This window comes from Erpetoichthys calabaricus, chromosome 3 (genome assembly GCF_900747795.2).
Source record: "Erpetoichthys calabaricus chromosome 3, fErpCal1.3, whole genome shotgun sequence".
Taxonomy (NCBI): Eukaryota; Metazoa; Chordata; class Cladistia; order Polypteriformes; family Polypteridae; genus Erpetoichthys; species Erpetoichthys calabaricus.
The window spans coordinates 96,310,545-96,327,367 of NC_041396.2; the positions used below are offsets into that span (position 1 = coordinate 96,310,545).

Here is a 16,823-nt window from a genome sequence, read left to right on the forward strand (position 1 = left end):
GGTCAATTATGTTAGGTAGAATGCCTAGAGGGGGCTGGGTGGTCTCGTGGCCTGCAGCCCCTGCAGATTTTGTTTTTTTCTCCGGCCCTCTGGAGATTTTGTTTTTGTTTTTTCTGTCCTCCCTGGCCATCGGACCTTACTTTTGCTCTATATTAGTTAGTATAGCCTATTTTTATTTTTTAATTTTGTCTTTTTTCTCTTTCTTCATCCTGTAAAGCACTTTGAGCTACATCATTTGTATGAAAATGTGCTATAGAAATACATGTTGTTGTTATACAAATCCCTTGCACTGTGCTGGACCTTCATTAACCATTAGGGGGCTCCACTGTTCCATACCAGTTATTAATATTTCACATTAACCTAATTGTTTGCATTACGTACAGAATATTTTGCCTTTTTATGAGTGAAAAATAAGTAAAAAAAAGTCAAATATTCGATGTTGTATTGACTTTTTATTAACTTATCCACAGACTAGTAAAGCAGAATTTACCCGAATGAGACAAAAAGATCTACATCCCATAGAGAATTACAATAAATGAACAGACAGAGCACCCTATGAGAGAGCTCAACACAGTAGTACAAAACATCTACACAAAAGTCTACATAGTAGGGACATATTTTTCCTCCTGTGGTATTCTGTTAATTCATCTTCTATACTGGCTCTTCTCAACAGCAAGATGAGCCTTTGGACAGAATGCCTGAATGCCACCCCATCACTGGGCTTACTCAGGCATTGACTTACACAAACACCATGACAGTGTAAAGTTGCCAGTCCACTAATCCCAATATGAACACGAGGAGAGCGGAGAATAACACTAGAAAATGAGGCAGTGTTCTTCAATTCAGAAACAGCTGTGATACACTGGGCAGCATTAGGCCACTTTTTTGTGACCTAAATAGGTAAAAAATAATCTCATTCATGTACTATGATTAGTTTATATGTTAATCAGCAGAAATCAAAGAAATGTAGTTAAAGTGACAATACATATTAATTGGATAAAGGGCATTATGTAGTGAAGTCAACCCATGCTTCATTCTCTGTATAAAAGCTAACATCTATTTGGTAACAATGCAGAATACCAGTGTGTCACAGGAAATACGCACCATTTAGATCTGCCAGTTCACATGGCTTTAGAATATGGGAGAATAACCCACACAGACAAAAAGACAATGTGCAACCTCGACAGACTGTGACCAGGCTGGGTTTTAAACTCCATTGCCTGAGTCATAGATTCATAATTGTGAACTACTATTCTGATAAGCTCCTCAAATTTATTTTAATATCTAAAACAAGTAGACTCTTTCAGTAATCTTGTCTGACTAGAATAGAACCTTTCATCTGGTCAGTTGGAGGTCCTCTCATCCAATTCCAGTAGTTCTCCACCATTACACATTGAATAAAGCTTGACATTTATCATTTTAAATCTCATAGATCCATCAGCATTGTGGCATTTTCTTTCATCTGTATTTCTGGTATATCCTACAGTATATATTTATTTTAACTTCTAGTTCTGTATGTAAACATTCTCATAAAAGAGCTTCTTTTTGTGATCAAAGATAAAACATTTTCCCATGTTAAGAATTTCAGATTTCTGATGTATGCACTTGTCTTGCCCCTTTTAAAGACGTTCACACAATTGTCTGCCCCTCACTCGTATTTGGTTTTGGTTTCTGGATTGCATCTTCAAACTCTGCCACTCAGATAAAAAGACAAAATAAACACCATTGAAACATTCCTTCATATAAAAAATATAATTTCTAATCACAACACCACTATCGATTGACAAAATTTATGGACAGCTCTAGCCAGTTGCAATGTGATCCCTGTGTTTTTTAGATATAGGAGGAACTGAAGATCTCAGTGATCTCCACACAGAACTCAGGGTCCTTATTATTCAGCAAATGAAAAATTTATCTATGTATTTAAGCACACACGTTTATGTTTGTGACTTGTTTTCCCTCTTAATGGAACTTTCACCACCACACTGCTAACCACAAACAGTGAATTTGCAAGGCAGGTCCTTCTTTAACATTTCAATGCCAAAAATGGTTGTTGGTCATCTGCCAGCATGGGGATTTTTCCACTTTTACAACTCTTAGTAGTATCCTTAAATATCACATTAAATAGTGATGTATTTGATTAATGACAAGCCTCCTCCGATGCCTGAGCTAATAATATTGCCCTTGTCTTAGCAACTTTCTGTCACTCATACTATTACATGTGCTGTAGACAATTTTCACAGTTCACTATAGTTTCCTAGAAGACAAGTAAGACTTTTTCATTTAAATCCTGATCTTCATCCCACCTATACAGATCTGTCTTCTTCTTTTGACCCTTTTGTATTGGATAAGGCTTTAAACAGATGATGTATGGATCTAATTCAGCCTCCACAAGCATGGATAGGACTTACATTTTTAAAAATACTCTTATTAAGGTAGCATATTTGTTAAATAATAAATAATTACCTCCAAGACTGTATTAGAGACCGACAACATATACATATATATCTTTTTAAAATACAGTGGCATTTAGCCAAAGAGATTTTCGGACAAGTATCTTCATGAAACTGCTTGAGTTTTATGCATTTGTGTACTGTTTACACATTTTCTTTTTCAAAAGGAAATGAATGAATGTCTATGTAGTATGGAACAGTCTTGGGTTCTTCATAAGTGTTGTCCACCGATGGCTTCACCTGAGTTTCTAAGGTTTTCTTCACCACCTAAAAGTAACGTGAAAACAATAGTATTAAGAAATGTGTTTCAACCCGACAACAGTGGCTGTAAACAAGAGCAAACAATACAGCGTGGATTTCCCAAAACATTTTATACCAGTCCTCAGAGGAGAGTTATCCTGAGTGATAGTGTCTCAGTATTAAAGTTAAATTAACCAGAACTGGAGATGAGAGCTGATATTTTACATGAGTAAAAGACAGACTGACCCTTAAGGACTGAAGACACAACTTATAACTGTCAAAGAATTTTAGCAAGCTTTACTCCTTCTGCCCAAAGACATTTCACTATGTCATGCTGTTCAACAATGGTGCAATCCTGCAGTGGAGTTCCCATGTTCATTTGACTTTCACTTCAACTAGACCAATGGCAAAATGCTGTGCTGTGCCTGTTCGAACAACCCATAAGTCATCATGAATGTGTTGTATTGCATCAGCTTCTATCCATTGTAGTTAGCGTGTAATTTTCAAATTGTCTTTACTTTTTGATTTACCATCGTACATTGCAAGTATTTACGGAGACATTTAATATGTCAAATACTCGCCAGAAGAATATCCACTTTCTTCTCTTTCTACAACCAGGTGAATAATGCTTTTTATTCAGTTAATTCCTTTCAAGTACGTTCCATGAACAATGTGAACATTTTTCTTATTTGTTGCACATTTTCTGCCATATAACAGTTCAAATATTTAATTCTGATTATTTTGTTCTTTGGCTTCTTCTGATCTCAGAGGATTACATTCCTTCACTGTAAAAAATGAAAACAAAGGTGACTTGGGAATTCCATTGCCACACTTGAGAATGTAGTTCATTGAGTTTATGGGCATTTAAATGTTTTATATACTTGCAAAAAAAAGCTTTTTTATGAGGTTCTGGAAAAAAAATCTTTAGAAATCTAAAAAAAAAGGGCATGGGTGCTACCTATTTTCAGTTCTACTACTCAGCTGCGGATATGTGTATTATGAGACTACAGAAAGAATCATCCATCCATCCATCCATTTTCTAACCCGCTGAATCCAAACACAGGGTCACGGGGGTCTGCTGGAGCCAATCCCAGCCAACACAGGGCACAAGGCAGGAACCAATCCTGGGCAGGGTGCCAACCCACCGCAGGACACACACAAACACACCCACACACCAAGCACACACTAGGGCCAATTTAGAATCACCAATCCACCTAACCTGCATGTCTTTGGACTGTGGGAGGAAACCGGAGCGCCCGGAGGAAACCCATGCAGACACGGGGAGAACATGCAAACTCCACGCAGGGAGGACCCGGGAAGCGAACCCGGGTCTCCTAACTGCGAGGCAGCAGCGCTACCACTGCGCCACCGTGCCGCCCCAGAAAGAATCAGGCAGGAATAAAACAGCTTGGTTGGACATCGTGATGGAGAGCATGCATGGGCTGGAGTCTCTGTCAAAATGGTTCCAGTTCCTTACCTGGCCTGTAGGCCATGGCGGTGTATGGGCACAGGATGTTCCCTGCCCTTACCAGAAGATTGATAAAAAGATGAAAATATATTTAGGTTAGGTCTTGATTCCATGTCAGCTTTTTAAAGAGTTAAACTGACTAGAAAAACAGGAATATTTTGTGTATTTTGTTCAGTCATAGGTACAGTAAATTAAAGACTGTGTAACAGCAAAACTGATATGTATTTGTAAAAGACATGTTCCTTATTTTCCTTGTAGAAAAAGGATGACCCAAGACAAATTTAACAAAGTAGTCAATGGTACTGTATATGGTGGCAGCATGTACAGTTCATTCAAAGACAATCCTCTCCTCTCAATGCTGATTTATTATTTATACCAAAGGGTCGTACAGACATGGACAAATTTGTTGGTACACTGACTACTTATGGCTCATTGAATGCCTCCTGAAAAGCAATTAAATGAAAAGCAATTGTCCTGTGTATACCTTCATGCCTTTGATTTGTCACCAAGCAAAGAAAAACAAGCATGAAAAGAGATAAAACATTGCTTATCCTACAAAGATTTTCTAAAATGGCCTGGACACATTGGTTGGTACCCTTAGAAAAGATCATAAATAATTGGATTATGGCGATTTTTCAAAGAGAATTGTAATCTGTCTGCTGCTGGGTATTGTGGTGTTTCTGACACTGAGCATGGGGCCAGAAAAGCAAAGGAGAGAGTTGTCTGATGAGATCAGAAAAAAAATTACAGACAAGCATGTTAAAAGGATATAAGCTCATCTCCAAGCAGCTTGATGTTCCTGTCACAAGAGCTATAATTATTATCAAGAAGTTTAAGGTCCAAAGGACTGTAGCCAACTTCCCTAGACGCAGCAACAAGAGGAAAATTGACCCAAAATGGGCAGGAGGATAGTGAGAATGCTAGACAAAAAGCAGAGGACAACTTCCAAAGAGATACAAGCTGAAATCCAAGGTCAAGGCCCCTCAGTGTCTGATCGCACCATCTGTCACTTTTTGAGTGACACTGGGTTCAATGGGAGAAGGCCCAGGAGGACTCCACTTTTGAAAGAAAAAACATGAAAAAGCCAGATTGGAATTTGCTTAAATATATTTATTGACAGGCCACAATGCTTCTTGAAGACATTCTGGTGCAAATGTACTACCCAGAGTCAGAAAGCTCTATCTCAGTCACAGATCATGGATCCTCCAACATGACCCAAAACACACAGCTAAAAGCACCCAAGAATGACTTAAGAACAAAACATCAGACTATCCTGAAGTGGCCTTTTATGAGCCCTGATTTGAATCCTATTGAACATCGATGGAAAAAAAACAGAAACATGCAGTCTGGAGAAGGCAACCTTCAAACCTGACACAACTGTCGCAGTTTGCTTATGAAAAGTGTGCCAAGCTACCTATTTACAGGTGTAGAAATCTCACCGAGAGATACAGGAGTTGCTTGTTTGCAATGATTGCCTCTAAAGGTTGAGCAACAAAATATTAGGTTACGGGTTCATCATTTTTTTCCATACAATTTTCATTTGTGTTATTATTTGAAATATTCTGCTAAATCAAAACTCTAAAAAAAGTCTGATTTTTGTTAGATACAGAATAATGATGTGCCAATTACTTTTGTCAGTTTCAAGTTATTTCCGAGATGATTATGGGTTCTTCTTTTCTCATGGAGGGATACTAACAAATTTGTCCATGTCTGTAACTAAGGTTGCGTAGGGGATGGGCAGTGCACATCTAAAATGGTAATCTGCCCACCCAATGAAAATCAGTAAAAATGAAGTTTTAGCTTATTTTGATATTTACTTGTCCTCTCTATATATCCAAAAGCGCACCTCAAGATGGCATCCTGATAGTTCCACTGCTTTGCCATGTAACCTACTTACAGGATATGCAATGAATAAAACGGTACATTTTCTGTGAAGCCAGCTTCAAGTGGAAATGGCATTTACCTCCATATTTATTTATTTATTTATTTTTCTTTATTTCGCCTTATACAATTTCTTGTATTAGGAATTTGTTAGTTTTCACATACCCCTTGGGGTCAGAGTGCAGGGTCAGCCATTATACAGCGCCCCTGGAGCAATTACAGGTTAAGGGTCTTGCTCAAGGGCCCAAAGGAGTAGGATCTCTTTTGGCAGTGACGGGGATTTGAACCGGCAACCTTCTGGATACCAGTGCAGTCTATATTGTCTATATTTAAAAAAAAACAGCTGTTTGGCATGTGTTAAAAGCTGTAACAAGATGAAAGGAGCAATAAAATAAACTAAATACTGTATGGATCAAATTTAAATTTGCACACAATAAAATAATCTATTGTAACATACTGCAATCATACAATCACTTTACATTAAAATTCCTTTTCAGCAGAATTGGTGTAACCTATCCTTACAGCATTTCTTCTTCCTTATATAATCATGATATTAAATTCCTGGATTTGTTTCTACAGGCAAGTCAGAGCACAGTGCACTTGTCAAGAAAAATTTGATGTGCAAACTTGAGATTTCTTTGGAAAGTACAGACTGCTCATGTTTATGTGCTGGATATATAAATGAAATGATTACTCATGAAATTTGATAGGCAACAGGTGGAAAACAGGCAGCAGTGCAGCACTACAGATAAATGGGTTTTCAGTGCGTTTGCATAAGAACACAGGTTGTAGGTGAGTCTTGAGCCATCAAAGTACAACTTACATATATATCAATGTGTCCTTGCACTTTTTCACTTTATACACTGAGGGCGTTCATTTGATTAGAACTTTCAGAAGAGTAAAGAAAAAAAAATATTCTGTTACCTGTGACACGTATGCTCTTTTCCAGTACAGCAAACCTGAGGAGGAAAATGCATGTTTTAAAATTAGAGTTTGCAATGTTTACTTCAGGACTCAGATCATGGTCTTCCAGTAGCTTCACTGTGTCACTCATTTAGTAAGCTTAGATATTTAGACTGTAGGTTGACTCATATGTGTGATCAAGTAGGGTACCCTTAACCTCACCAAACCCTACCACTTTTTCTAAGAAGTATTATATACAGTAGTTCACACTATTACAATTATATTAAAAAATATATCCAAATTAGTTTGGAATGATACACATACATATTACCAGATAACAATGCTGTCAAGATCTTGATCAATAAAATATGGCAATAGCATCAAAATAAAACAAAATTAAGGCCAATATAACTTAACCAAAATATACAAACACTACAAAACTAATTTCCACATAGCTATCTATATACTGCATATACATATATGAACACTTACAGATAATGATGCTGATAATAACTCCTAGGATCACTGGAACCACAATAGCAGCAATGACACCATAAGATACATTGTTAACATTACTCGTACATGTGCCATCAGCTATTTGGAGAAAACAAACAAAAAAAAATTAATTTGTTTTGTTTTTCAGGTTGTAAGTGAATAAATAATATAACTGTTAAAGACATTTATAAATATCCAAATACATGAATTTAATCGGGCGGCATGGTGGCGCAGTGGTAGCACTGCTGCCTCACAGTTAGGAGACCCGGGTTCGCTTTCCGGGTCCTCCCTGCGTGGAGTTTGCATGTTCTCCCCACGTCCGCGTGGGTTTCCTCTGGGTGCTCTGTTTTCCTCCCACAGTCCAAAGACATGCAGGTTAGGTGCATTGGCGATTCTAAACTGTCCCTAGTGTGTGCTTGGCGTGTGTGTGTGCGCACCCTGCCCAGGGTTTGTTTCCTGCCTTGCACCCTGTGTTGACTGGGATTGGCTCCAGCAGACTCCCGTGACCCTGTAGTTAGGTTGTAGCGGGTTGGATAATGGATGGATGGATGAATTTAATTACAGTATTAAGAACTATTGTCTCAAGTATATTATCATACACTGTGCCAATGTTCTGCAGTAAGCCCATGACTCCAATATATTGGTCTTAGATTTCACTTTGGAAAAACTCTATCTGAACTCTATGTGTCTCTATGGTCTGTTACTAGTAGGAACTATGGGCCTGCTTCCTATATTTACCCATGTTTTAATGCCAGCACTGCTTGTCCACTCCTATTGGTGAGTTGCCATTTCTCTTCTAACCTGGGCTTCATCAAAATCTGGCCTTCTTTATTCTTGTGAAAAGATAATTTAAATATGACTTTGCCATAGCTGCTTCTTGGTAGTTCTAGCTTACATTATACAATTGAGCTATCCCTCCATTTAAATGACCAGTTGGTTAGCAATGCTTCCAAGTGACTTTACATAATACACCTAGCAGGGGTCCTGTATGTCTCACAGTCCAGCAACAAATACATCTGGGGAGAAATAACACTAGGAAAAGTTGCATTAATCTGCAATGTTATGTTTCCATATCATGGATCTCAAGATCTGGACTTATCAGACATATGTCTTTCATAATATACTATCACTTCTCCTCAACATTCATAATATATGTCACAGAAGAAGGGCCAGACTGCATGTGAAGATCCATGACACTAGAAACTTCTTTGTCTAAAAGGTAAGAGGGTATAACTTGCTTTGTCCTATACTTCCAGGTGATTGGGACAAATTTAGACCTTGTCCACATTACCATGGATCAATCTGAAAATATATCTTTTTTTTATGTTTTCATGTTCTGGCCACCCTGAAATGGTGCTTTTGACAACTGAAAATTAATAATTTTGAAATACTTTCCAAAGTGTGTAAATTTGAAAACGCATGGTCTTGCACAGCAGTGGGGAAAGGAAAAACAGAGACTTTCCAAATGTTGATATATAATTGTCATGTGATCAGGCACTGTCTCCTGTGATCACATCTTTGCTGTGGGGATTTTCCTTTCCTAAGTTCTCCACATCAACCGACGGGTACTGCGTATTGAAACACTAGAATATTTTGCTGTATTCATTTTAGCAGGACTTCCACCTTTGACTCCCTTATACTCATTTGTAACCAATAAAAGCATTTGTACTTCATCAGCTGTCCTCATATTGTCTATTTGATTTGTTCTTTTGGCATTTGCTCTGAGTTTGCTCCGTAATGAAACGGCATTCTTTCTTGGGCGGTGGGCTGTGCATGCCCTGTAAGAAAGGTTTATATGTTTTTCCCATTTCAATGTGGATTATAAAATGATCTAAAAATGTTAGTGTGGATGGAAAACATTTAAAATGAAAACAACATTTTCAAATTTATATATGTTAGTGTGGACTAAGCCTTAAGCAGTCAATGTATGTTATACATAACCAGAACAGGGATCCTGGTAATACCAGAAGAAGCAGACTTTAGAAGGCCAACTTTTAGAGTGTTTGCTACCTTGGAGGATGTCAGGAGGAACTAACTAAAGGAACACTGAAGAAGATTGTTAATTTCCAATAACAATGTCTGACAAGCACAATTCATGGAATCCATAAAATTAAAGGTAATCCAAATGACCCTGAATGTTATTTAATATCATCTCAGAAGTTATAGCTACATCTCAAAAAATCACTTATCTGAATAGATAAATATTTCAGTGAACATTATTAGGCATTTAAACTAATGGAAACACTTATTAAGAAATATTGATTTTACCATGGCTCCTTGGTAGTCTTAGTGATGCCTGGTGAAATCCACCAAGGTGCTATTAAATGGAACCATGACCCTCCTGTCTTTAAACACATTCTGTAATTATTTTTGTTCAAAGGAAATTCTGTTCTGAGTTCAAAGTTTTCTTTAGACATGTGAAGATACAACAGGGTCAAACAAGAAGATTCTCATTCTCAGACAAGACCCAACATGGGCCACAAGTTTAGTATTATCACTTGACTGTAGTAGGCCCTTGGAAATCCTTGGTTCATTCAGCCGTCCAGCAAATATCATATTTATTAGAATAAAGAAAGTTATTTAGCTACTGAATAATTTCTGTTTTTATTTCCTCAATGATAATTTTTTTCTCATTGAAAGTACTTTTGGAAAAAATGAAAATGCTGATAGTCCATTTTTTCACTCCAACACAGTATAGCATTACTTAGGTCAATGAGCAGTGAAAAGCCAAAAGATACGACTTTCTGTTCTATTAAATTTATAAATCATGCATCACCATAATTACTATATAAATGCTTTACTTTATGACTTCCATACCTGTAACAGTCAGATTTATGCTGCACAGAGTGTTACCATTGCCAGTTTTGCATGTATAGGTCCCTGAATTTGTAGGTTGCACATTTACAAATAAAAAGAATAAGTTTTCATATTCTTGGTGGTTGTTCACTTCATGTCCACCCATCCCATCTTTCTGACCTCTGTTTGGTACCATACTGCATGAGTAATCGTTAAAATCATCTTCATTCAAATTGTCAGTACACATGAGGTTGAAGGAATCTCCTTGGCATTTCACCACTGTGGTCGGTGTGTACTGTGCCCAGACACACTCTGAAAAACATAAAAATAAATCTTTCACCATCTCTCAGGTGATAAAACAACAGATGCAGACATCTAATGTATTTTTACAATATACTCTTTAGACATTGGTGATGGCAGTTACGTTAAACAGTTGTGAAAGAAACAGGTCAAAGTATCACCACAATTTCTTTATATTTTTCAACTCCTTTTACTTACTTAATCCTGAATTTCAATAACTAAATAATGTTTAAGGTCAGACTGCTTCAGAATTTTACAATTTATTATCTTGTGCATGTCTTACTCACATGTGCATAGTAGACCTTCAATGCCAAGAACTTTTTACATGGCCTGAAGGAGGCTTATTTCCATAGTTCTGATGAATAATTGAACACATACAGTAAGTGGATTTAAGTGTGCAATTCTATTTTCCGGTTGAACAGCAGTACCAGAATTTCAAACATGGATACAACTTGGAAAAAAATATGAAGAACTGATTATCATTAATGTAAAGTACACAAGGATTATAAGACTTATAGCACAAAACATACAGAAATCTGAGTTTCTTTCCACAATACAAAGGATTCCCTACATGTATGATTTGCATTGGACTCTTTCGATGTTATATAAATCAAGTTAAATTTGTTGATAAATTCCTCATCATTTGGGCTCACAGTTATAGAAATACAAACATTTAAAGAATATGCATAAACATACAGTGCATTTGTTTCTTCTGTGATTTAAACATCTCTGAATGTTTTGCTTCTCATATAGCATTTGTTTCCAAAACCTAGTGATATATATATATATATATATATATATATATATATATATATATATATATATATATATATATATATACACACACACACAGTCAACAGCCAATATCAACAAATTCTTCAGGATAATGTTCATGCATCAGTCACAAAGTTGAAGTTACGCAGGGGTTGGATATTCCAACAAGACAAAGACCCCAAACACAGTTCGAAATCTACAAAGCCATTTATGCAGAGGGAGAAGTAGAATGTTCTGGAATGGCTGTCACAGTCCCCTGACTTGAATATCATCAAAAATCTATGGGATGATTTGAAGCAGGCTGTCCATGCTCGGCAGCCATCAAATTCAACTGAACTGGAGAGATTTTGTATTGAAGAATGGTCAAAAATACCTCCATCCAGAATCCAGACACTCATCAAAGGCTATAGGGGGCATCTAGAGGCTGTTATATTTGCAAAAGGAGGCTCAACTAAATATTGATATAATATCTCTGTTGGGGTGCCCATATTTATGCACCTGTCTAATTTTGTTATGATGCATATTTTCTGTTAATCCAATAAACTTAACGTCACTGCTGAAATACTACTGTTTCCATAAGCCATGTCATATATTAAAAGGAAGTTGCTACTTTGAAAGCTCAGCCAATGATAGTAATATATATATATATATATATATATATATATATATATATATATATATATATATATATATATATATATATATACACATATATTTGCAGTTGGAGATGCACGAAGGGAGAAAAAAAAACGAATCACGTATCATAAAATAATTTTATTCCTGAGCTTTCAACCCCTATCAGGGGTCTTCATCAGAGGATAATGCTTAGACTTACAAGAATCAAAGGTAATATATAGCAACACATTCAGTGGGTGGTTGTAGGTGACTAAGTCAGTATGATCAATGTGGGTTGTATAGTTTAATTATTGTGTACATGTCCTTCTTAAGTTGGCATATGCTGGATTTATGTCCAAGTGTCTGTTGATGGCATTTTCATCTGATAGCCAAGACTCGGCCAACTCTCTGGCACTTTTAGTACTGGCCTTAAATTTTACTTTTACGTTGTCCCAGTTGAATGTGTGTCCTGTCGATTTAGTATGTGCATATATCAAAGATAGTGCGTCCTTTCTTCTGATGGCGTTGCGATGTTCCTGTACACGTGTTGAAATTCTTTTTGACGTTTGTCCTATGTATACCGCTGAGCAAGAATTGCATGGAATACTATAAACTGCGTTTTGTGTTTCGGCTGTCGATTTCTTGTTTTTAGCATTAAACAGGACCATGCGCAGATTGTTCGTGGGTTTATGTGCTATTCTGATGCCCCACTTGGTCAGGGTGTGTGCCGTGCCTTCTGACACATTATGGTGATACGGGAGTGAATGCCAGGTGGGGTGGGGGTTCTGATTTAAGTCGATTGTATGCTGATTCCTTTGGCGTCTGCTGTGTAGACTCCGATTAATGAATGTTTTTGAGTATACGTTCGAGGTGAAAAGTTGGAAGAGATAGCGTCTCTCATTAATTTTTGTTTCCTTGGTATTACAATGCGTGTGGACTCGTTTAAATAGGGTTTTCACGCAGCTCCGTTTATGAGATACCGGGTGGTTGCTGGCGAAGTGTAGAATCTTGTCTGCGTAGCATTGTTTGCGGTAAACACTTGTGGTCAGGGTGGCGTCACTATTTCTTTTGATGTAAATGTCCAGGAAGTTGATGTGTCGATTGATTTCTTTTTCCATTGTGAACTGGATTGCAGGGAATATAGTGTTAATATGATTGTAGAACTCATTCAGCTGGTTCTTTCTTAATATGACGAATGTGTTGTCTACATAGCGTATCCAAATTTTGGGTGTAATCTGGGATAAAGCTATGTTTTCAAATCGTTGAATTACCAGTTCAGCTAGGGGTTGAAAGCTGAGGAATAAAATTATTTTATGATACGTGACTCATTTTTTTTTTTCTCCCTTCGTGGATCTCCAACTGCAAATATGCAAACCGTATCACAGACCTTCTCTTCCATATACATATATATATATATATATATATATATATATATATATATACACACCCACTAAGGGGCTCTGCCCCCTACTTGCTTCACTCACTCACCCCTGGGTTTGGTTTACCAGATATACAATTTAAAGAGATTGTTATTTTCATGGGAATAGTTACATATACATTATTTTCCGGCCCCGGGCGTGGTTCCATTTCTTTCTTGCAGGACGTATAACACTGCTCATGTTGTGAAGGGGGGGGCGGCTGAACGCATGCTAAGGAGATGCCGTCGGATCATCTGCTGTCTTTCTATTGCTGGCGAGCTGCCTGTTCTGCTTGTATCGCTGCCTGATCATTTCAAAGCCTGTACAGCAGCTGTCCTTTTGCCACTTTGTGTCTCTGCCGCTCGCGTTGTGAAGGGGGATTAGGGTGGCTGAACGCACGCAAGGAGAAGTGGTCGGATCATCTGCTGGCTTTCTGCTGCTGGCAAGCTGCTTGTTTTGTTTGTCACTTGTCATTGTTTTAAGAGCTGGGAGCAAGTTAAAGTGTCTCTTGCGGGACTTCAAATTGTCTTCCGAGAAGATCACGTCTCGTCTCCCTAGTCTCCCTTCCAAAGATTTTTTTTATGAAATATATATATATATATATATATATATATATATATATATATATATATTGTCACACACGTGCACATGGGGGGCAGCTAAAGGGCTTTCTCGCTTTCCTGCAGACCATCCATGGGAGATTCCACCTGGCCGTGTTGAACTTACTTCCGGGTCCGAGCCTATGAAGGAAGACCTTGTCGGTTCCGTCCCTTTGATGTCAAGTCTGGGCTCGAGCCTATGGCTGAAGACCCATATGAGCCCAACCCCTCTGACTTCACTTCCTGTCTTCCTCTTTAAAAGCCTCCACCTTTTCCTTATTCCCTCAGTTCTGATTTGGACTCGGTTTTGTGCACATCAGTGCTGTATAACATTTTACAACTTTGCAGCCAGAATACCAAATGTACAGCTGGCTGCCCCAACCCTTGCTATGACTCTGTGTGGAGTTTCTGACATTGGCATAGTTGGCAGGATGGTTGGATCCCGGAAGAGAAGGGGACAGGACCAGAAAAGTACCCAGGTGGGAGCATACCATGGCAGAGTTTTCAGGCAGGGTGGATGTCCCATGGGTCAGAGACCTCTGGTGCAGGCTCCACTCCCGGCACACTTAGCTGGACAGCCTGGGCAGGCCAGGGAGTGTGAGGGAGGGGCTCACAGAATTGGGCTGCTTCGGATGGGGGAGGTGAAGGGGGCTTATTATGCTCTCTCGGGGGAGAGTGTCCGCCTCCCTGTGAAGGCAAAGCTCCGATTTCCACCTAGGGCTGGCCCAGACTGGCAGGTGAATAAAGTGAGAAAGTGGATGTTCGACTCAGAGCGGTCAACCCACAGGCAAGTCTGGTCATTACGGGTTGCAGTAGGGCACTGGTTACGGCCAGTATATATATATATATATATATATATATATATATATATATATATATATATATATATATATATATATATATAAATGCAGTGATGCTGGAACAAGCAGTGAAATTACAAGATATCAGCACAGGTCACTGGGTTCTCTTAATACATAGTGTTATTGAGCTTTATCAGTAAATCCAAACCTTTGCTTAGAAATGACCATGGGCCCCACAGAAATATCTTCTGTGACCTAAACTACTTTGATTTTTATAAGCCCTGACTCAAAAAGCTAAAAGCAGATGCAACAAAGCATGCAAAATTAAAACAGAAAGCTGAGGTAAAACTTAATATTTTCTTTTGTGAAATGTCTTTTTTAATAATTTTAACTTTCTACTTAATAATGTCTTCATTTGTAACAACTCTTTAAAAGCACCAAAAGGTAAAACATCCTGTGAAATGAATTAGGGTAGCCATGCCCTTAGACCCTGTCCACATCACTAAGTTTCTGTTTCAAACCGCAGACATTTGCCTTCATTTCTGCCTTTCGTCCACACTATCCTGGTAATAATTAAGACTTTTGAAAATGCTCATTAAAGCCTTACACTTATGAAAATGTAGTCTTAATGTTATAATGTGGACAAGTGAAAATGCAGTTTTTCAAAAATGCAAACTCTCTTATTTATTTGTGCTTATTTTGCAGCCGTTCCCTGAGAGGATTCTGCTCATTACAATGTCTATTTCCTTGATTGGTCATCCCTCACGGAAGAAACCATACATTAAATAGCAGACATAGAAAAGTTGCTTTCCATGGCGCTTGTTGTGTTGTTTACTTCTATGCATCTAAATTGCATTTTGTACAGTTTGAATGTTTCATACATTCACAAAAAGCAAATAATTTAATATTCACTACATTTTTGCAATAAAGCTTGTGACCTGTGGCATTACCACCCCTTCAAGGATTTTTCTGCCAATGCACGTGTGCCTAGTGTAGCCAAATGTCTTCGTCATACTTGTTTTCTGTCATTTAAGTGTGGACAGAGATACTTTCGTGAACAATGTGAACAGTGTGAACAAAGATTATTTGATTTTAAAATGAAAATGTAGTAGTGTGGACATAGAATTATTGACAACCAGGTGACACTACTGTCTCAGCAGGAGGTCACTCAAGATCCTATAGGTAATAAGATAAGCCATTTTGTGGGGTTTGAGATTTCCCAGTTAACTAAGAGCAATGTGATATAGTTTTATGATGGGTGTGGCTGGGAATGGAAATGACAGGAGCATGACTGTGGAGAATAGTTGGGACACTGACCTGGTAGTCCTATTTATTTGTTGGCTGGAACTTAAATAGTCGCTGGAATGCCTTTCTAAAAACAAGAATTCCCATGGGCAAATAAAACAAAGGGCTTCTAGCAATTAAAAGCCATAAACTTAGGTCCTTGTTGGGTCTCAAAGATGCTCCTTCTGGGCAACCAGGCTTTTTAAATCATATGGATTATAAAGGGAGGGGTTAAGTGCTTGGAACTACATGGAGAAAAGATGAAGAACCAGTTAGTGACAACACCCCCTCTCACCTGAGTGGGGTGTCACATACGTTGAGTGAGTCAGCGAGGAGGTCTTTGGATACGCATGTGTGACAGGGTATTGGGGAGGACTACAACCATGCTTTCCCAAATACACCTCTGCAGTTAGGCTATCATGTAGCCAAAGCCTAAGCCTGAAAGCACCCATACAGCCCATAATATATATCAGTATGGAGAGAAATGATTTGATGGATCCTCTACTCTGTATCTACTTTTTTAATTAAATACTAAAAATCTTAAACTAATCATGCAAACCATATTACCTTGCACATACCTGATTTCAGAAAATTATTCAAACCTTGTTTTGTAAAAAATGCTATATGAATGGCTTGTTCAAGTGGATATTATGCTTTCATTTAAAAATGATGGCTATGATCTATGTCCATACTACTAGCGTTCACATACACTGGGCATTGGCAATCACGGGATTTGCAACAGTTATTTGTCTTTTGCACATGTAGGCAGCATTCAAACAGTACAAAATGCAGTTTAG

At 37.9% G+C, this 16,823-nt stretch overlaps 1 protein-coding gene and 1 long non-coding RNA gene across 2 annotated transcripts in view; one reads left to right on the forward strand and one right to left on the reverse strand.

The window, feature by feature from the left end:
- LOC127527070 (uncharacterized) overlaps window positions 1-16,823 on the forward strand; it is a 251,752-nt gene that overhangs the window by 63,485 nt on the left and 171,444 nt on the right. The window lies entirely within an intron of this gene.
- Window positions 433-16,823, reverse strand: part of LOC114648260 (uncharacterized) — a 36,234-nt gene continuing 19,843 nt past the window's right edge. The window contains exons 2-5 of the mRNA XM_028797200.2: window positions 10,258-10,548; window positions 7,438-7,539; window positions 6,967-7,001; window positions 433-2,720 (exon numbers count right to left, since the gene is read on the reverse strand). Of these exons, the coding sequence (XP_028653033.2) occupies window positions 2,598-2,720; window positions 6,967-7,001; window positions 7,438-7,539; window positions 10,258-10,548 (551 nt within the window). The 3' untranslated portion in view covers window positions 433-2,597. The remainder of the gene's footprint in view (window positions 2,721-6,966; window positions 7,002-7,437; window positions 7,540-10,257; window positions 10,549-16,823) is intronic.